This window comes from Dryobates pubescens, chromosome 3 (genome assembly GCF_014839835.1).
Source record: "Dryobates pubescens isolate bDryPub1 chromosome 3, bDryPub1.pri, whole genome shotgun sequence".
NCBI lineage: Eukaryota > Metazoa > Chordata > Aves > Piciformes > Picidae > Dryobates > Dryobates pubescens.
The window spans coordinates 40,472,267-40,494,897 of NC_071614.1; the positions used below are offsets into that span (position 1 = coordinate 40,472,267).

General features: G+C 39.4%; 2 protein-coding genes across 2 annotated transcripts in view; one reads left to right on the forward strand and one right to left on the reverse strand.

The window, feature by feature from the left end:
- Positions 1-18,292, reverse strand: part of EIPR1 (EARP complex and GARP complex interacting protein 1) — a 59,464-nt gene extending 41,172 nt beyond the window's left edge. Inside the window, exons 1-3 of the mRNA XM_009902085.2 lie at positions 18,170-18,292; positions 10,530-10,613; positions 7,402-7,534 (exon numbers count right to left, since the gene is read on the reverse strand). Coding sequence (XP_009900387.1) covers positions 7,402-7,534; positions 10,530-10,613; positions 18,170-18,211 — 259 coding nt within the window. The 5' untranslated portion in view covers positions 18,212-18,292. The remainder of the gene's footprint in view (positions 1-7,401; positions 7,535-10,529; positions 10,614-18,169) is intronic.
- A 30-nt stretch (positions 18,293-18,322) lies between these two features.
- TRAPPC12 (trafficking protein particle complex subunit 12) overlaps positions 18,323-22,631 on the forward strand; it is a 53,507-nt gene continuing 49,198 nt past the window's right edge. The window contains exons 1-2 of the mRNA XM_054180011.1: positions 18,323-18,404; positions 18,958-20,174. Of these exons, the coding sequence (XP_054035986.1) occupies positions 18,963-20,174 (1,212 nt within the window). The 5' untranslated portion in view covers positions 18,323-18,404; positions 18,958-18,962. The remainder of the gene's footprint in view (positions 18,405-18,957; positions 20,175-22,631) is intronic.

Sequence of the window (22,631 nt, forward strand, 5' to 3'; positions counted from 1 at the left end):
CAGGTTAGGATGATTTGATCCAGAAGGAAAACAACTTGTGAAGAACATGACCTAAGTTTACAGAAGCAGAAATACAGTGATAAGGTGCAAGAATTGTTATTACAGTTGTAAGTCAAATGCTTGGTAAGCTGTGTCTGTACACTGCCACCAGATGGTCTATAAGTACACCAACAAGATTAAAGCATAGAAGTCCAACTACTGAAATGTTCACTTTACCTTCAGCTGATTGCGCATTTCCAGTCAACTGGGATCTAAATATACTGGGGCTACCTTTCCTGTTAATACTGTTCTTCATACATTTTCCAATTATTAATTATTTCCATCATGAACTACTATACATGACACCCAAAAAACAAGACAAGTATTTCTCCTAATGCTTTTAGGAAAAATTTTAAGGAAGTTGCTGTCAGCTTACCATTCACACATCTTCCTTTTTGGCCTTACACTTCCAAGTGTAGCTCTGCTTAATACATCTTTCATTCTCTGCTCCCACAGGAAGTAGCCCTGAGTTGCACCAGGAAAGATTTAGGTTGATATTAAAAGAAACATCTTGACTGAAAGAGTTTTCAAAGACTAAAATAGCCTCCTCAGGAAGGTGGTTGAATCCCATCCCTGGAGGTCTTTGCATTGGAAAAGATCCTATGATTCAATGAATTGATAAAATGCTTTGGGTTGGAAGGGACCTTTAAAGGTCATCTAGTTCAACCCCCACTTCAGTAAGAATGGGCATCCCCAGCTCTCAAAGCCTGATCTTGAAAAACTCTAGGGATGGGGCCTCCACCACCTCTGTGGGCAATCTGTTCTAGTGTTCCACCGTCCTCATAGCAAAGAGCTTGGTTAAGAATTAAGAAGAAAACTCTAAGATTCTTCTCTAATCAACTCAGGATAAAGCATTCTGTGAAAAACTGCCCTAAATGACAGCTATCATTTTCTAATTGTACTTCATGAGACCAAAGTCACACATTTCAAGGACGACAAAAGTACCAGACAGCATGTGACACCAGTGGATTCAGAGTTGCCTGAAGTCTCAATAGTATCAAGAACAAGAAGAAATGTCAGCTGTTTTGGTGGGTTTGTTTTGTTTTTAACTAGGTGAAGGAACGACTTCTGTTGAAGATCATTCAGTGAGGAAAGGTAGGGGTGGAAGAATCGAGGCAACCTCTAAAAGAATTCTTCAGTATATTCCATATAATTTATTGACAGAATATTTAAGAGTTTGATTTATTCCCTTTCAATGAGTCAAGGCATGAGCATTTTTTACACCCCTGATTACACAGAACTTTCATATAAACTCAGAAAAGATGATCCTAGCAAAGAGTTCTCATCCATGATATCATTAATAATTCAGTATCTGAAAGCAGCTAGAAAAGAAATTAAAAAGTGCCCTCTTCAGAAACAAGAGGCTAGGATTATACAATTATCATTGTTAAACACACATTTGCCTCAATGAATGTGTGCACCTAATACCCAGTAATTAAACATTCACTTCAAATTGGAGAAGTGTGAAGCTTTATCTTGAATTCAACTTCAGGACTTACCTGCACAATACCAACCAATCCTACATCACAACACAACCACCCCGTGGCACTAGACACTGTGTAAATGCTTTATAAAAAGGAGAACTCTTCCAAAATAATCTCTTCTCTAGAAGGACTAAATTATCTCTCAAATTATTTCTCTCAGTGTTGTGGAGTAAGTGGTACAGCAGAACCATCACACCATTAACATCAGCAGAACATGAATTCTTGACCTACTTTCACGCCTTCATCTGTTTCATATATAACTTTATCATGTATTTGCCCTAAATTCTGAAGTAAAGGCATGTTTCCCTGCAACACATTCTCCAAACCAAACCACTTGTGTATTTTAATAACAATCTGCAATGATACAACAGGTATTTTATTTTTAGGTTACTCACCTCACATCATGGCCCTCTTCAAGTTACTGCCATACATATATGACCTTTATATATTACTCTAATATCCTGACATTGTTTTATTCTTGGGGTTACAATTTCCAGCAAAAGTTACAGCAGCAATACTGGTGCAAAAATCCAAGAGCAATCAGCTTGTCTGATGCCAAAACCCAATTATTAACCTTGGTTAAGGGTTTTTTTGGTCTCAGCAGGTGCTATCCCTCGCAAACTAACAGGTAAGGGATGTCCTCCTCTTAAATCAATGTTCGTATACCTCACACACTGTCCACATCTGCTCTCAACCCGCTTGACATTAAAGTAACTAATTCCAAACATCAAACATCATTTCACCATATTCTCGTTTTCAGGTTTTCAGCTACAAAAAAAGTATTTTTCCCAAACACATCATGAGCATTAACCCCCTCTACCAAATATTCTGTATAAGCACATTAAGGAAAAACACATGCAAGACAAACACTCTCAAAAAACACACAGAACCTGTACCAACCACTGCACATCCACCTAACCAGCAAAGCTTTTCAAACACCTGATTACTGTATTATAAACTGGACTGACAAATGCAACATTATTTAAAAACTGAGGTATTTCCAAGTATTCCCCAACCTCATCTTGACCCATGGATCTATTTTCAGCCAACCCTACAGCAGGGGCTTCCACCATTATATACAAAAATATTACACACTCCAGTCTGTTGGTATTTCTCCCTTTTAAATCAGAACACGATTAGAAGTCCATTCAAATGGCTTCCCCCTTTCCTTCCCATAGCCTGAAACTTCAACGATGCCAAGACCACACATAGATGATATTCCAACTAGGGCTTTGTCAGGTTTTCACTGTTCTAGTTCCCAAGTGAGTCTGCTCCCATGTGACCTATAGGGTTTTAGCATTTCACCTCACCACAATGAAAATTTTATCCTAGTGTAGGCTAGGATGCTCTGTTGAGTAGGCTTCTTTAAAACTTTAAGAAGTAATATACAAGTGAAATTATTTTCTCCTTAACAGGTGAATAGAGCTCTTGGATGGATACCAATTTCTTGCACGTTTGAAGACTAACTTATCTTCATTTTTAAACTTATGATTTAGCATACCATTATTCTCATTGGTTTATATCATTATTTGAAGGGTAAACTCTTGACCCTCATCCCACCCTGTCATTATTCTTTTCTGGTATTTAAAAGTGCATTTCTAGTTAGATGCTATAACCTTAAATACTTTGTCACCTTTCTTGTTCACTTTAAAATTGTCACTCCTGTCTTATTTTAATTTAAATAAGGTTAAAAGTGAAGAGTCAAATGACTACAGATAGTTAGAAGAGCAAAAAAAGGAGGAAGGTGCAAAGTTCCTAGATCTGTTCTGACAGGGTTTTTCCACTAAATACAGCATCCTCCATTTTAATTCAGAGCTGCTGCAAAGCAACTGATTTGATTTCTGCTTTGTTGAACCTACCTTTAAAATACTAATAAATACCAGATGCAAGTAAGCATGTGTATTTTCAGAGATTAAGCTTTAACCAACTAAAATGCAACTGTAGCACACTAGCTTATTGCCACTTTTACTGTCATCACTCAAAAACCTCTTTACATTGTACCTTTCTCTCAAAAACTCACCCTGAACTTTAACAATCGAATTTAATTTCAAAACCTAGACTACCAAATTCATTTCCTTGCACCCCCAGCCCACCCCCCACCCCAATTTTTACAGTACTTTGAAGCCATAGTAGTGAACATGAAGTAGAAAATGAAGAAAACCAAATGTGAACTTCCCCATCCAAGAGAGTCTTGGGTGTCGTAGCACATGCCAAGGGGCAATGTTTTTAAACTAGAGCAGGGTAGATTTAGATTAGACATTAGGAAGAAGTTCTTTAGTATGAGGGTGGTGGAAAACTGTAAGAGGTTGCCCAGAGAAGTTGTGGATGCCTCATGCCTGGAAATGTTTAAGACCAGGCTGGATGAGGCTTTGAAAATCCTGGTGTAGTGGGAGGTGTCCCTGCCCAATGGGAGGGGTGTTTGAACTAGATGATCTTTATGGTCCCTTTCAACTCAAGCCATTCTATGGTCTTTCAACTTTTGATTAAGAGCCCTGTCACATCAATTCAAACCCTCTTTCAGTAACACCAATAAGAGCTTTGGAATCCTTCTCAAACACAGAGTGAGGGCTTAAAGTTTTCCATTTGATTATTGACCCCATAAATAACCTATTTACTAGCTGGATACAAGTATTGGTTTTCCTCATACAATTCTTAGCATCCAGTAGAAATTAACAAATTTGGCATTACATTATTTGGTAAGTTTTATCCCTCCAAGAGAAAAGAAAAGCAAAAAACATCAGATCCAGAGTATTTGAAAACATACAGCAAGACTGCCAGTATTTGGCTTTGAGGCAGTGGTATTAACTGTCAAGTAGCTAATTAAGTAAACAGTTTGAATGTCATAATAATGTTACTGGGGATGATAACTGGATACTGTGGAAATATTTTTCATGGCATTTTAAAAATACGTTATGATTAAAAGAATAGCTAAAATCTGGGGAACATGAACCCTTTTACCTTGCATAAATCTGTTCTAGGAAAGAATCTGCCATCTGAAGAACAGAAAGTTCAGGTGGCTGACACAAAAATGAGGAATCAGTACTTTTGTGTCACTAGCTGTAAAATGTTTTTAAAAAGTTAATCAAGAACCAAAATCCCTCTTCAAACTGGGTACACAGTATTACTCTCTCAGTTCAACCGTTATTATATTCCCTAAGCTTCCCATACGAAAGGCATACCTCTACTCAGACAAAAAACAAAGGACATGGGAGCAGTGAGCAAAGTGCTCCAGTTGCACCCACTGTATCTTTTTGTCACCAACCAACATAAAACCTTATCAATATCTTGGTTATGCTAAATATAATTGACAGAAAATAAAAGAAAATTCACTATCTCTCCCAATATTAGAGGAAATTTCAAGACTCCTGTTTTGGGATAATGAGTGCTTCCTCCTATCAGCTTGCCTCTATAATTTACAAAACGCAAATGGTACATTCTTCCACTCTTCAACACCACGTTTCACCAATTAACGTAACCTCTAAAAACAGCTATCGATAATGGACACGCATCAAATCTCACTTCCTCAATCTCTGTTTCACCAGCAGTCAAGATTTGCCAGTTCTGGGCTCAGATACAAGAGATGGTCACAATTCCTATGACTCTTCCTGACAGCATAAGCTCATTTAACTGACACTGCAGTGAGGAAAAAAAAGCAAATACAATACATAAAAGCATCTTAGAGGTTTCAACTGCTTCATTTGGTTGCATTACTACTTCAAATAAGTTGTCTGCTAAACTCTGTATTCCTTATTATTCAGGCCCAGTGCTGTGTGCTTTCTGCTCTATGCATTGCTATTTAAAGTCATCAATAATCATTTAAGAATCTGATCTTGTTGTCTGTAGAAAGTTTATGGTTGATGATTTGCAATGAAGATGCATGAAGTACAAACAATAATGTTTAATGCTCAGAAACTAGGTAAACTAAAATCTAGAACACAAAGAAGCTAGAATACAAAACATGCACATGAATGAACAGGTCCACTAATGGAAAACAGAAATCTCAGAAATTTACACCATTTGCATACAGGCTGAGTTCTAGCCATTTCAGTAAGCTCTCCCCAAAGACCTTCAATTAATACCTATTGCTATAAGGAATTGCTATACCCTGCTATAAAGAGATAGTTTTACAACTTTTCTCAAGGCAGCCTATATTTAAGTACTGTTTTCACCATACTTTCTAGAAGAATACTTGAGCTCAAGAAGAGATACAAATGGAATAAATCAAGACTGGTTAGCATTAAATGGTACCTTAGATACGTGAAATAATGCACTTGATAAGCTATCTTGTATCATCTTGCTGTTCAGTTATGTAGGGAAAAAGGTATGTAAATTCCTTGAAGTCTTTCAAACAATTCTGTGCAGCACAATATTTTAAGAAAAATGTAAAAAACAGAGAAAAGGACAAAATTACCTCAGAAAAGCTAGACAAAGAAATGTGAGACTTGTTTTGATTTTCTTGACAACTTTCTCAGATTCTACTCTGAAACTAACTGGAAAATTACTAAAACAACTTCAGAGTTACAGGCTTGATTGCTGCTTTCTCATTTTCTTCATGGATCACTGGTGAGGGGAGGAAGTTACATCCAGTAAGTTAACCAGAGAGTAACAAGCAATCAAACACAGGCCAGTAACATTTCAATGCTCTCTCTTAGTCAAAATGCCCACAATAGTTTTCAGTTTAGAAAACAGGAAAAAGCTCCTTATTACTCTACTTATCTTCTCTAATTGTTTTTAAAAGATTCACATGGGATTTCTGAAAGAACTTAATATTTCAGCACTTTTGTTTCAATCCAAAGGAATCAGGAGAACCAAACAATTCTGGAACCTTCTCTGCAAACCAGCCACATGGTTGAGCAGCAGGAATTCCCATGTCTACAGCTGTCCACAAATTCACGAAGCCTGAAAATCACCACCTTATTCTTGCCCATTCTTTCTTGGAAAAACAGTCCAAAGACAACTGGACTCTCATTTACTAGAGGAAATATTATTTATTCCAATTGACAGCACAGATTTCTTGCTTGTCAGAAAGAAAAAGTACTCCCTTCCCCAAATGAGGCAAGTGGATTATTCAAGCCTCACAACGGAATCACCACACCTGCCTCACCATGGAAATGCACAGAGATCCTTAATGCCACCAGCTCTGCACCTAGTGTTTGGCTACACAAGGAGCAATGCTACTTTTTCTGAGGCAATATTTAGGTAAGAATTTACAGTTCCCTGTGGGCATACATACATTTTACATAACATTATATAATGGCCTTTTAAAGCTGCAGGTGAAGTTTGTTTGTCTAGAGCTTGGTGCTGGCATGATGCTGTTTTGAAAGACATTTACTTCCACTTTCAAAAGCAAACATAAAACCCAATAAAAAGAATGATGCCTAAGATATCCAGAATAGATTCTATTTGCCATACTTTGCATTCATCAGGCAAGCAATGCTTCTATTTTGCTGCTCTCCTTGACAGGAATGCAAGGTGACCTAAAGAAGTGAGACAAATAAGGAACATGTAAAGGTACAGCAGAATTGTTGTGAAATACCTTTGCTGGAAAAGACCTTTAAGATCATCAAGTAAAACCATCATCTAACTCTACCAAGGCTCTCAGATCTCTCAGCACCACATCTCTGCAGCTCTGAAATACCTCCAGGGTGGGGATTCAACCACTTCCCTGGGAAGCCTCTTCCTATCTTGAGAAGCCTTTCAGTGAAGAAGTTTCTTCTAATATCCAACCTAAACATCCTCTGGTGCAACTTGAGGCCATTTCCTCTCCCCCTGTTACAAGGGAGAAGACACAAACACCCACCTGACTTCAACCTCCTCTCAGATAGCTGGAGAAAGCAAAACACTTAAAACAACTTCAACATGATTAGAGAAGACTCACTTTTATTGTAGCAAGTTGCTAGTACACCTTTATCTGCAGGACTGGTACTAATGTGCCAAATTTCACCCACTTGATGAAGGAGAACATTTTTGTTTATAATGTTATTTTCATCATCAAAGTCTATGATGTGAATCTGCAAATACAATAAGAGAGAACATTAGGGTTTCAAATGTTTTCCTGTGGGTCTTAATTATATACGATGACTGCACAGAACAGTTTAACTAAAATTTTATAACCAATATCTACTTTAATTATTAGAATATCAATTTAATATATCATTGATTTCATGCAGGATATACTTTTCAAGAAAAACACAGGCAATTTCCTTGTTTTTGAGGAACTATCTTGTTTACTCCACTGCACTTTGTAACTTACAGCTTGAAGGTAATTTTTCATTTTATAGCTAATAATAAGCAAGCCACTGGTACTGCAATTCACACTTATAATATAACAACAAAAAATAACAATACAATTCATAGTCTAAAACGTCTGCACCAAGTCTGTATCCGAATCACTGGATTTAAATCTCCTCCAAAGAAAGGAGGCAGGGAAAGGACTCACATTTGAAATAAATACTGTAGAATCACGGAATCATTTCAGTTGCAAGAGACCTTTAAGACTGCCAAGTCCAACCGTTATCTAACTCTACCCAGTCTAGTGCTAAACCAGGGCCCTCAGCACCATGTCTCTACATCTTTTAAACACCTTCAGGGATGGTGATTCAATCGCCTCCCTGGGGAGCCTCTTCCAGTTAATACCCAACCTGCTATCCAACCTAAACCTCCCCTAGGGCAACTTAGGCCCATTTCCTGTTGTCCTGTCACTTGTTACTATACTAGGCAGAAGGGACCAACGCCCACCTGGCTCAAACCTCACTTCAGGGAGCTGTAGAGAACAAGTCAGAAGGTCTCCCCTCAGCCCCCTTCTCTCCAGACTGATCAGCCCCTGTTCCCTCAGACACTCCTCACAAGACCTGTTCTCCAGATCCTTCACCAGCTCTGTTGCCTTTTTGTGGACATGATCCAGCACTTCCATGTCCTTCCTGTAGTAAGGGCCCCAAAACTGAACTCACCACTCAAAGTGTGGCCTCACCAGCACTGAGTACAAAGGAATGATCACTTCCCTGTTCCTGCTGGTCACACTATTCCTGATCCAGGCCAGGATACTGTTGGCCTTCTTGACCACCAAGGCACACTCTAGCTCACATTCAGCTGGCTGTTGATCAACACCCCCAGGTGACTCTCTACTGGGCAGCTTTCTAACCACTCTGCTCCATGCCTAGAGCGCTCATGGGGGAGTTGTGACCATGTTACATAAATTCAGCAAAAATCTTTTTGAGAGTTCAATAATCAAACCATAGATCTGTACCAATATATAAATCTAACACTTTTTATACTATTCAGAAAGATATGGCATTAAATTTAAAGATGAGCAAAACAAATTATGTCTAAACATATAGATAAAATCTTTTTTAAAGACATACAGTAGGTTTTGTTTGTTGTGGGTTTTAAGTAGTTCCACATTACACTCTCATTTTTCCTCCTCATTTTCAGTTGTTTTTCTGACACTGCCTCAGAAATAGAAGAACTTGAGAAGATTCTAATCTGGCACAATATACACAACTAACTTTACTCATGGGAATAATTCTGCTAAGCTCAACAGTAAAATTCTCAAAGATTCAATATTTAGAGAACTGTATCCTCATTAAAAATTCTTTAGCAAAGGATGAACGATGAGGAGGGGGGGGAAAAAAAGCCATGCTGTCATGATAACTGCATTAAGTCCACTGAACTAACTACTGAATCATTGCAAAAATCTTACCTACGTAGTATTACAGAAAAGAAATGAACTTACACATCACTTTCTTTTTTCCCTTTGGCCAAACGTTGCCATCAGCAGTTCCTCCTACAACTATAACGCTGGGCATCACCTGTATTTTCTTTCATTCTGTCATCCCAGGCTTACACTAGCATCACTACAGTTCATTAGCAAGTTGTATTTTCAGCCTTCATGTGTGGCCCTTAACAGAGAAATCTACCCAGGAATCAAGACACCATTCATCTTGGGAACTGGGACATTATTAATCTACTCCAGAAACTACCTAATTTCTAACATAAGGACGAAACACCAAGTGCTACACAGTGTTAGCATCTAAAACACTGACAGAATAGAAAACCTTTTAAGTATTCTTCTCTGCTTTGAAATAACAGTATTAATGGGAAAACATTTTCATCAGACCTCCTACAAATGGCTGAATTGCTTCATACAGTAATAAACCTCAATGAGGCACAAGTTACCATGCCAGCTGTACAGCTCCTGTTCTTTCATTTGCACTACATCTGTCCATGACCAGAAGGGAAGAAATATTCTGCACTTAATGGCACTGAGTAAGAAACTTCTCTGTGCAGTGCTTGGTCAAGCACTAAAGGTTGCAAGCCAGCTCTTCAGCTAGGTCAAGGAGCTAAAGACATTTAAGTATACCTAGAGAACCTAGTGCTGAATTAAGGAGTAATGACTTGAGGCCTAAGGCAATTCTTGGGGATTAGCAACTAGCTGAGAAGAGCTGCTGGCCTGAGGCACAGCTAAAGGTCAATAACCCCCAAACATTTGTTAATGCCCTAGGAAATAATTTCTGTTATTAACATTATTCATTGGGAATAAAAAGCCTACTCAAGACAAAATGTGTAAATATTTCTAAAATACACCAAATCAGTTCACTGAAATCAAAACAATTATTGAAGATCTGCTGGATATGAATGAAGTGGGACTAATTCTCCAGCTACTATTTTGTATCAGGATTTAAGTAGTTGAACCAAGTGAAAAAAACCTCACATAGAAAAAAAATAATAATCAAATATCTGAAGAACATCTGAAACAGCACAATTAAAATATAACTGTGTAAACTGAGCCAAGGAAGTCACAAATTTTAGTTTAAGTTGTTAAATTTATGATCAGAAAGTACACAGCTGACTGACAATTATCAAAACCCAAAAAATCTAGTTTATGAAGCTTCACATAAATGGAACTGTGCAGGTAGCAGGAGTCCAATCAGATGCAATCAAGGTTTAAAGACTTTGTTTATACTTTGCACCTCACAAAAATTACAAGTGATTTGACAGAGAAATTACCTGATTATCATATCTGAGAGACTGTGTTCCAACCAAAAATCTTATTGCATCCGTTTCTGCTGTCTGAGGCGTTAAAGCCCGTGCCTAGGGAAGAAGAAACCATTAGAAAACTCCAGTTAATACAACCCATTAATTTCAGCAAAGTTTTTTAATGTTATGTATTAGATATCATTTGAAGCATTAGATTCTTACAGTCTACATACTGTCCTGCCCCTTATGTCTATTTTGGTTAATGCCTCTTTTTTTGTTGTAGTTTCTCATAGCTGTGAGGTGCATTTCAGTCTTCATAGTTATGAGGAGCCTACAGGTGCTAAATACATCATCTGGCCTTCAATATAACAGTGATGATATCCAATATTATAGGAGTTCTTCCAAACTAATTCTCCTTTTTCAACTGAAAATACTCTATAGAACAGTCAATTCCTAAACACATCAGCTACAATACAGAAGAGGATCTTCATAGTTTTCAAACCACAGAGGCTGAAGATACCAGCACAAAACCAAAATTTTCTCACCATTAACCATCAAGTTTTGAAGAGAGTTAAAAAACAAATTCCTTTTTTTCCTCCATTCCAGGCACTAGAGAAAATAATTGTCTGAGTAACAGCAGAAAATGGTGTTTATCTAACAACATTTTGTCATAATTTATTTGTTGTTGCTATCGTTAATGAGAATATTAGAGTGCCTTGCTGCTTCAACTTGCCCCAACCACAGTCTTGGAAGAAGCATCTAAACAGTTAAGGACCATCAGAGACATTAAGTATAGTTTGAACTAAACCTACAATTGCTAGCTTGCACTAGTCATTGGTGGAGATGGTAGCTAATTTTAAGTAAATAGAAAGTAAATTAACACTAAGAAGACTTTTACAAATCATAAGTAAACCGTGAGGAATGTCTACAACTTCCCCATGCAATAGATACCCAAATAATATTGTTCAATATTAATTTTCTGTCAAAACAGAAAAGAAACCATTGTAACTCACATACTATTTGGCATAGAATAGTTCAATGTCTGAAGATCTCTGCAGTCTGTATTGTAAGCGAATCTTCTGTACCTTGGGCAGTGTGGTTTAAGCACTTGCCAGTGAAGACTGAGGCAAAAAAGTTTGGTAATCTCAGCCACCTTCTTAACCAAAGTGACCGGGTGTCCTTCCAGATAGGGCTTACTTCTTCCCTAGTCTTTCTTTTATCAGTGACATGCCTCTAGAAGCTTTTCTTGTTGCCCTTGATGTCCCTAGCAGGATTTAATTATATCTGGGCTTTAGCTTTCCTGACCTTGTCTCTGGCTACTTGGACAATTTCTCTGCATCCTTCCCAGAATACCTGCCCTTGGTTTTACCTCCTGCAGGCCACCTTTTTGTGTTGAAGAGTGTCTAGGAGTGCCTTTTGTCAACCCTGCAGGCCACTTGGTGCCTTTGCCTGCCTTACTTTTTGTTGGGACAAAGAGGACAAATACTCCAGAAGGATTCAGGTAACTGCTGCATGGCACTTCTTACTGCCATCCCATTCTGCAGCTATCCAATAACTACATTCTGGATTCAAGAACATTTAGCCTCAATATAGTCTTGTTTGAAACATATTTTAAAATTAATGTCAGAAGGATGCCTAGAAGCTTGGAAGGGAATACTTGAAATACATTATATCACAATATATACATTTAGAAATACTTAATTCTAGAATAGCAACTTGAAGAGATTTGATTTTTCTTTAAAAAGGCAAAGCAATCCAAACCTTCATCTGGGAGCAACAAGAACCAACTCATTTTTCCAAATAAGCTCTGAACTCCTACAGAGCAGGTAATTCTTATCTTGCATCTGAAATGAGTGGTTTAGACAATGTGATATTTTGCTGAAGATTGAGCATTTAAAAAAGAGTTAAAAATGCAATGGGCTTAGTAAGTATGGGCTAGTGGCACAACAGTTGTATAGAAAAAAACCACCAGGGAACATAATGTAGTGAGTAGTTCCTGTTCAAAACATATTCAAACAGAGATCAGAGCGAAATGGTACCTGTTTATTTGTACTGTCCTATTTATGCAGTGCTTACCTACAACAAGCCTAGACAGTGTTTTTGATTGACAGAACCAACTAAAGTTCACCAAGAAAACTGCAGAAAAAGCTTTTTATTTTGTCTCAAACAGAATTTACATTTGCAGATCTTTGGCAAGAGCTCCTTTTCATTTCAGATCTGCTTTCAATTATCTTGAAGAAAACACTAGACATAAGCCAGCAGACATGTATCTCTTTCAATCAAACAAGCTTCTCTCATGTTGCTGACAGCCAAAGGGGGGTTTCCAGCTCTTTTAAAGCCTTTCAAGTAGTATTACAGAATCATAGAATTGTTTTGTTTGGAGAAGACCTTTAAGATCATCAGGTCCAAGCATTACCTAGCTCTACCAAGGCTGGGGCTAAACTATGTCCCTCAGCACATCTCTGTCTCTTTGAAACACCTCCAGGGATGGGGATTCAACTTTGGAAGCCTCTTCTAATCTTTGTGAACCCTTTCAGTCAAGAAGTTTCTTCTCATATACAACCCAAACCTCCCCTGGGACAACCTGAGGCCACGTACTCTCATTCTATCACTTGGTACCAGGAAGAGGAACTCCCACCTCACCCCACTCTCCTTTCATGTAGTTGTAGGGAGTGAGGCCTCCCTGCTCCTTGAATTTCTCCAGACCAACCTACCTCAGGGCACTCAGAAGACCTGTTCTCCAGAACAGATCCATACTGCTTTCAAAAATAAACAAACAACTCAGTATAACAAATACTGATTAATCTCAAGCAATACAGCTTACTGTTCTTATAAGAAGCCACCACCCACAGAAAACTAACCCGCACATAGCCCCAGAAAGTACTATTTACTGAGAAAGCTATTGTGATGCATAGAAAATATGCACAAGACACAGGAAAGATATGAACATGAGAAAACAAATTGTCCTTACACAGAGCCACAGTAAAGCTGCACATGCTAGACAACACAACATACATAATTAGGTCATTTCAGAAGGCCTGAGACTAGGAGAACACTATTAGCTAGCAAAGATTAAGACATCAGGAACTACAAAGAACATTTTGGTTGCAAGTCCAAATTTCACATTCAATAACAGCTCTACGATGACATGTACATGGTTTAGAGCAGGTAGTTTTATAAAACAGGTGTGGTAGGAAAGTAACTGGACTGACTGATGCCCTAACCAAGTATTTTAACAGTTTATAACTATGCCGTCAAAATGCCACTTAGCTAACACAAAGGAAATCCTGTCATTGGAAAGCAAACACTGAAGACTTCTCCATGTCATGCAAGTTTGCCAAGGAATCTGAACAAACTCCTCCTCCTTGGAGGCTTTTAAAAAAATCTGTGTATTTATTCTGTACAATAGTGTGTAGCATCCCCAGTTCTCGTTTATTCCATCAAATTACGGGCTGCACACGAACACAAAACAGAAAACCAAAAGGAATGCCACAATTATCAATTCATCCCTACACTTCCAGGGGAAATACATTCTTCTGGGTGACAACAGATGTGGAACAACTGCTGCAGAGACAGGAAATTCCATCATCATGCGCCAAAGGCAGTCCTGACCAGTAGTCTGTGTATTATGGCGCTAGACACTCTTAGCCACGCAGAGTCTTTCAAAATCAATTTGGAGAAAAGTTAAGGCTGAGGTAGAAAGGAGAGCACACTATCCTGTGCAACCTGCTCTAGGTGAACCTGCTCTAGCTTGTGGCTTGGACTAAATGATCTCCAGAGGTCCATTCCAATGCCTGTCATTCCATGAGTCTAATCTCAAGAGATTGGAGCTGCAATGCTTTTAGAGGCAGAACCACAAATTCTGCACAAACCACGTTCTACTTCTACCACCACAGAAAGCAGAACTAATCCCATAGACAAGACTGCCACTGAATCTCTACACTTTGCTGTTAAATTCTCCTTCCCTTCTTCACAATTTTTTTTTCCAATACACAAAGTTACTTTTTTAATTGCCTGTGAATGTCCTAAATACAGTTCAAAGAGAAAGGGATCTGTACTTTAATACATATTTTGTCTCGCTGATGCATTGTGCTTGTTTGGAATCAGCAAACAAAAAAACACACAAATATTCAAATGTTTGGGTCAGTGTATTACACTTAATACAGTTAAAATAATTTCTGCAATCAGTCTGTACTTGCAAGTAGCAAACTTGCAATACAAAATATAAAGGACATGGCATTTGTCTTCCAGTCCCCAAATCTCAACTTAAAGTTAGTTGACCATCTGTTTATGCTGAAAACCAGAAATAGTGTAGTGCTACTCACAGAGGGTGGGGAAGGCCTGGCCTTGCTGATGCCTCAAGTCTGGAGGTAAAATTGCAAGTTCCTCACCTCCCCAGAGAAGCCCCAGACTGCTAATGTCAAGAATATTATTTTTGCCTTCTGGCACGATTTCAATTTTCCAGTAGGAAGACTGATTTTTACCGAGGCAGGACAGCCCTGCTTCTCCCACCACAGTAGGAGATCCTTTATCATCAACTGTGGTGACTATCAGCAAAAAGGCTGGCAGCACACATGCCCAGGTGACCTTCAGGGCTCTCAGACAGCTGCTTTCTCCGAGTCTTTTACCAGAATTCCCACCACTGATGCATTTAGTGCACTGACCCTATTCCAAAGATTGACAGATTCTGTAAATACAGCAACAAAGGCAACCCTCAAACAAAGCCTTGCACAGCACAATCACACCTAGAAATTCCATTCATTTCTCCTGAACCGTAACAGTAACAATCATGTTTTAATAGTCCTTCAATTTCACATCAAGAGTCTTTATCATACCCAAGATTAGCAAGATCCTGCTAATTGAGGGTCCTAAAATAAGTAGTTTGCACTTATACACTTTATGCATTATGAACATGTTTGGGGGATTATTAAGAGAGTTTTGCTTCTTATTTATTCTCTTTCCAGTAAAAGTTTAAGCCTAACATGCTGGATTGAAGTGCCATGAGAGGTCCTCCAAATTGAAATGCTGCCCTCAGGAAGGGTCCTGATAAGAGAAGCAGATAGGAAAGTAACTGAAATAAGAGACTGGCACTCACAAAGCAAAATAACTTTAGAAAAGAAAGATGACTGAGACACGAACCAGGAATTTCACCAAGACATTATTGCACAATTTCTTGGACCAACTCAATTTCAAAATAAATCCTCCAAAGACACCTGTAAAGCTGTATCAAAATTATCATCTCAGTTCTGTTTAGTCCATTCTTTTACGCCACAAGACCACAAAAGCTTTCCCAGGGAAGAGAACACCACCGCCAATAGAAGTTATAGAATCCCAGCTGAATGGAGATTGGCAAAGATGACACCCATCTAAAAGAAGGGCTGGAAGGAGGACCCAGGGTACTGCAGACCTGTCAGTCTTACCCCACTGCCAGAGAATGTAGGTCATCCTGAGTACCATTATATAGTGTGTGCAGAGCAACCAAATGATCAGGCGCAGTCAGCATGAGGTGATGAAGGGCAGGTCCTGCTTAACAAACCTGATCGCCTTCTACAGCAGGGTGACCCACACAGTGCACGAAGGAAAGGTTGTGAATGTTGTTTATTTGGGCTTTAGTAAAGCCTTTGACACTGTTCCCCACAGCATCCTCCTGGAACAACTGGCTGGATATTAGGAAATACTTCTTCACTGAAAGGATTATCAAACATAGCAATGATTTGCCCAAAGCAGTGGTGGAGTCACCATCCCTGGAGGTGCTTAAGCAGCATGTGGACCTGGCACTTAGGGACATGGTTTACTGTCAACCATTGAAGGTTGGACTGGAAGATCTTGAAGGTCTCTTCCAAGCAAATATATTCTGTAATCTGTATTAACTTTGATTACAGCCACTTTCTAGGGCCTTTTGCTTCATCCTCCTGCCAGGCAGTCCTGCTCCCTCCTATAGAGCATGCAGGAGGTCCACAGCAAATGTGCAATTATGAATAAAGGCTGAGGGCCTTGGGGCTTTTTAGCCTGGAAAAGAGAAGACTGAGGTGCAATCTTCTCAACACTTATAAACACTTAAAGGGTGGATGTCACGAGGAGGAAGCCAGTCATTTTTCTGTGGTGCCCAGCAACAGGACAAGAGGGGGTTGGACTGGATAATTTCTAGAGGTCACTTCCAGCGCTCGTCATTCCTTGATTTGGGGCAGTGGGGCACAGGCCCACATTGCTCCCAGACAACACAAAGGCTAGCTTTCCAAACTTTCTGGAAGACTCACCATATATAACCTATTAAAAAGAAGCTATGAGTTTTATTAAATACAGGTGATAGATTCTATTCTGCAAGAGACTTAACTATAAGCTTTATTAATTTTGAAGCACAAGTTACAACCATCACAAGCCAATCACAAAATAATAGCACAGTTTCAGACTTCTGTAGATTCAGCATTTAGTGCAGGTGAATATTACACACTATCTCCTACACAAGAAGGAAACCAAACTAATATATAATTTGCTAAGAAGATCTATTGGTATAGGCAGGATGACAGAGCACACAACTCAGAAGCCAGAACACCCAAACCTGTTACAAAGAATCCTCACATATTACTTTCAAAAAAGCACCTTGGTAAAGGTGCCTAAAAAAATAATCAAAAGTACACTTGTACATCTGATATTTGTAGCACTACATCTGCTGTAGAATTAAAGCCTTGTCCTGTGAGCAGCAGAAGAAACAGCTGAGTTGTTATCAATGCTATAATGTTGCCAAAGAGAGTAAGTAACCGGTGAATAAAAGCTTTAGGGTGGTAAAGAATCATCACTTAGGGTCATTCTCACCCATCCACCAACCCAGCTGGTAAGTTCCCCAGAACTTTTAGAAACTTTTTAAAATACAAGACCTGGGTTCCTCCATGAAGATGACAAATAGAATCATAGAATCATTCTGGTCATAAAAGCCCTGTAAGATTGAGTCAGACCATTATCTGACTCTACCAAATCTCCAAATTAGTGACATGGCAGGTCAAGTTCTTAAGCTGGCCAGTCCCATTTTCTCATAGCCATAAACACTAATATGATGGACACACTTGTCCACAGACATAGAACCCACAGCAAGAGATTCACACACACATCAAGTAGCTTTACAGTTGGGTATAACCCACAAAAGTTTGGAACTTATCAGAAATAAGCAATTTCATGCCTTCTCCTCAAAAAAAAAAAAAATTAAAAATAAAAATCAATTCCTCAAAAGGAAGAAACAACGATAAGAATCTCTTCGAGATTGCTGGTATTTTCCTACCACTCCAGAGGCAAAGACTTTCTAAAGGTGGACCAGAGACTGCTGTCAGAGGCAGGCCTGGCCGTACCAGCCAGGCTGTGCATGACCATAAGGGAAACAACCTCAGCCCATGCACCCACACTAGTACACCTGCCCTGGAAACAGAAAGACTTGCAGCAGGGACCAACTTATGCCCTGCTCAGCCACCTTTAAACCCCGCAAAATGACGGGCAGGTGCCGAGAAGCACCAAAAGCCACTGGTGCCACTGGTACCGGCTCAGGGAAGGTGATGAGACTCTCTAACCAGCCCAACACAGCCCACGCCAGCACTCTGATACCCCGCTGCACACACCCAGCCTCGAAGCCACTACCTTCCCACGGGTAGAAGCGACACCTCCCCACTCACTTCCGCACCTACCTGAAACTCCAGCCCATAAATCACGGGCGCATCATCCTCCATGTCGACCCCACAGCACCACACACCTTCCTGCCCGCAGAGTTTTTGACCCTCGGCGCTGTCCGTCGCTCGCCGCTTCCGGGAGGTGCGTTCGTGCATGCGCAATCTCCCTCGGCCGGGCCCAAGGCGCAGGCGCGATAGGGAAGCGGCTCTGGGGCTGATGGTGGAGCGGTACTGTCATTGCCGGGTCGCTGAGGTGAGGGAAGAGTGGCCTGTGAGATAGTTGTGCTGGCTAAGGGGTGTCTGCGTGGGTGCTGAGGCTGCCTTGGGGCGCCCGATTGACCTGTTTGGGTTACGGCTTTAGGGAAAGCCACGTCCGTCCGCGTGGGGCCGAGGTTGGCGCCGTGGGGCGGATGGGAGCCAGCGAGCTGCTCCCATCAGCGCTTGCTTCCAACCAAGCCCCGGGCTCAGCGTCCTGCGCTGGTGACAGCCGTGAACTCACCCTTTTTTTAAATGGGGACCGAGCTGGTTTGGGGGAGCAGAAGAGTGGATACTGTTTTGTCTGTGTTTAGTAGGGAGGTATTTGCTCTTCAATCACAATATTTTTCCTACATGCGAAAAGGACAAAGAGGAAACCACCTTCAAGTTTACTTAATTCTGTGGGTAGGTATTAAATACAAGATGTCAGGTGACTATTTTTAAAGCAGGAATTTCAGTGTTTGTTTGAGACTTTGTTCAAAGCCACATATCAACAATACCTGAGTAATAAAATGTAATACTTGTTTTCATGGGGACTTTTCCCTCTTCAGCTACCATGGAGAACAATGAAAGTAATGTGAAAGAGGCAAAGAGCACCTCAGATGAAGATGACAGTGGAGACACAGTTCAGCAGAAAACTCAGGAAGACATTCTCTTTCATGAGGAAACCATTGATCTTGGTGGAGATGAATTTGAATCTGAAGGGAATGAAACTGTATCAGAGGAGTCAAATAATTTTGTAGATAAACTTAATGAACAAATGATGGAGAGTGTCATCATTTCAGATTCTCCAAATAACAGTGAAGATGACACAGGTGAACTTGGTTGTCTACAGGAGATTGTAGAACAAATGGAAGCTAAAGATACCCAAAAAGCGCAGACAGAAGTGGATAAAGAAGAGTTTTTAAGTAATGAAAGTGAAACTGAACAGGAAGAAACACCCAGAGATATTTCTGAGATTGGAACAGATGATCAGGCATCTCTAAAGGAAGAATCAGTTCAGGAGGCATTGAAGGAAGAACCAAAGTTGGGAAGCAATATTCCTGTTGAAACAAAACCAAATAATATGGAGGAAAGTAATCCTGAGGGCCAGATATCGGCACCCAATACTAGCAAACCATCTTCTGAGGCTGAGCCTATTCCTGTGTGTACCATCTTCAGCCAAGGAAGCAATGTTAATACACAACCACAGTTGTTCCTGCCTGATGGTTTTGAGCCTCAGATGGTAAAATCTCCCAGTTTTGGTAGTATAATTGAGACTCCAGTAAAGTCTAATCCACAGGTGGTTCAACCAAGTCCTAGTCTAAGCAAGTTCTTTGGCGATACTGTTAATACCAATACTTTAGCTTCTGATTTTTTTGATTCGTTTACCACATCCAATTTTATTTCTGTTAGTAATCCCAATGCAAGCTCTTCCATTCCAGAAAAAATGTCTTCTCTTGCTAATGGTGGAGACAGTTCTTGTGCATCATCTAAACCAACTCTTTCTGTGCAAAATGGGAGACCTGAGGGAGGTGGTCCTCCATCATCTCTAGAGGCAACTCAGTCCCCAAAGCCCTTCTCACAGATCCAAGCTGTTTTTGCTGGGAGCGATGACCCATTTGCCACAGCCTTAAATATGAGTGAACTAGACAGAAGAAATGATGCTTGGCTTCCTAGTGAGGAAACCAGAAATGTTCTTATTTCAGTTGCTACACAACAATACAGCACTGTGTTCATAGATAAAGAGAATCTCACCATGCCTGGATTAAAATTTGATAATCTCCAGGTAAGAGTCTATTATTATGTCTTAGTGTATGGTTATATTTTAGAAATACAACATAAGAGCTGTCCAGTAATGTGCATACCATAGTGCTCCATATTGTTGCTGATGATCACCTTGTATGTATTATATCAGTTCTCAGTAGAAAATTCCATGTCATTCCCTACTCATACATGAAGGGGATACAGCCAGATCTGATTTATTAATAATGAAATTTCTTGGGCAGTTTGAAAACCAATGTTGCCAGTTTTTGTAGTTGGTTGTGGGTTTAATTTATTTGTTTCTGGTCCTTCTACTCACATTTGGAATGTATGCAAGCTTACTGTGCTGTACTGTAAAGTTTGAGAGCAGACAGCTTTCTTTGCTTGTGGAATTCACTGTTGCAACCAAGAGGAAAATAGCATTTTTCACTGATGTTCACACTACAGTCAGTAAACTGCATCGTTTGTATCCAGACTGAGTTCTAGAGCAAGCTACAGGGAAGGGATAACCCCAAAATTAAAGGAAAAACTCCAGATGAGATCATGAAGGAAAAAACATAGGAGTAGAAACTCGTTTCTTTTCTCCTATCAGAGTTCCTAGCTGGTGAGAAGGCATAAAGAGGGTTTTTTTTCCAGAATGTGAGGAATTTCATTTGGCTCTGTTCAGTATTTCTCATGGAGCAGTTTTATCCTGGTTATTCAGACAAGGCTATCATAATGGATTCTTTTTTTTCTTGAAATAATCCTGCTCTTTCATCTATATGCCTCTGGATAATAGATTTATTGTCTGGAGAGATGTTGTTGAGGATTTGGATACTTTAATCCTTAATTGTAATATAACAAAGATTATCAGTCAGTACTCAAATACAAAACAAGAGGAATTATCTGACTAGTTTTTAGTTTTCTGTCACAAGCAATAGATAATACCAGTTCTAGACATCTGCCATACTGCTGCTACTTCTTGAGTTAGCTTTATCTTAAAACATGGTTTGTCATCACAGAGCCAAATAATCAGTGTGAAAGAAAATACTGTAATAGGAAGCTACTCTTTTTCCTCTCCTTCCAAAAATAGTGTTAGAATCCTTGCCATCTTCCCTCAAAAATCCTTTAAACCTTGATGAGTAATTTGAGTGTGTAGCATTTCTCTCTGATGGTTAATGGGGTGGACAGAAGGAATGATCTCCACTGCAGACCCCAGGAATGAGAGAGAGCTTCCTTATTGCAGGCCTCCTTTTTTACAGTGATTCCAGTCAAGGATTAAAGGCTTATTTGCTTGGAATCTGGGTACATGCCTATATACAGATCTACCATTTAGGATATAATTGAAAAGAAGATGTTATGGCAGTGCCCATGTGATGGATTTCTACAGTTAAGACCTGATGTAAAATCATCAGTGGAATTAAAGGGCATTCCTACTGCTTTCTCCATTGATTATAATTTATAAGCAGTCACACAGGCATGCCAGCAGGAACAAGTTCTGGAGTGCTTTATATTTACACAACTTTCCTCTGCTTCCAGTTACTGCTTTTCACCGGTCTGAGCACATGCCTTGACTGACCTGACATCCCCTACTTCAATGTCATTGTTTCACACACTTCTAGTACTACAAATTGCATCTTTTACTGGAACCATAATTGTAGAGTACTTGACATGTCAACTGGAACATTGTGAGAGGCATGTTTTCAATGTTAAATCTGCTTCCAACAATGGTCATTAAAGCGTTGGTATGAATAGATTGCTAATGCTAAATGCAGCTGCCAAGTTAGCTGGAAAGTGCATTTAAAAGGAAGCAACTGAAATTTTGTATGAGGTGTTTTGAAGAGCTCAGTCCTTTTTTTCTGTCCTTGCTCACTCAAAAAGTGTTTGTTCTTATTACAAGTGTGTTGTCTTGAGCATTAAGTGGATAACTTACATCAAAAAAACACTAAATATGCTTAATTTCAGCTGTGTGCTACACTTTGCGGGTCATTCAAGAAACATTGTTTAAGATGTTTTTGCTTGTGTGTATATGGTTCAGATTATCTGCATATTGCCCTCAGGAATAAGTTGGAATGCTGTTTTTTGCGCTCTTTGCATTATGGTTTTTCTTCATTAGTTACTGTCTGCTGTCATTATTTCCTTTGTTTCATTGCATTAATTTGTAATGTTTCCTCCTCCAAAGTACTATTAGGAAGGATTAAAAATGCCTTTGTATTTATGTCATTTTGCATGCACTGTCTTTTCTTAATCCTTCAGACTCTTCTGTCCCAAAGATGGAAATGTTGTTTATTCATAGGATAAGTGACAGCATTAAAGGTAAAAATTATCTATGTAGTGAAACAGTAGTTGCAGTCTCATTCCTCATGACACTAGTCAGAAAATGCAAGTGTATTTCCCATCACTGTCTGTGGGGAAAGTGCAAATATCAGTTCTATTTATTATAAGCTGTTCTTCATTTTATGCAGCTCTCCTTTTTTTTTTTTTTTTTTAGGCAAAAGGCTTT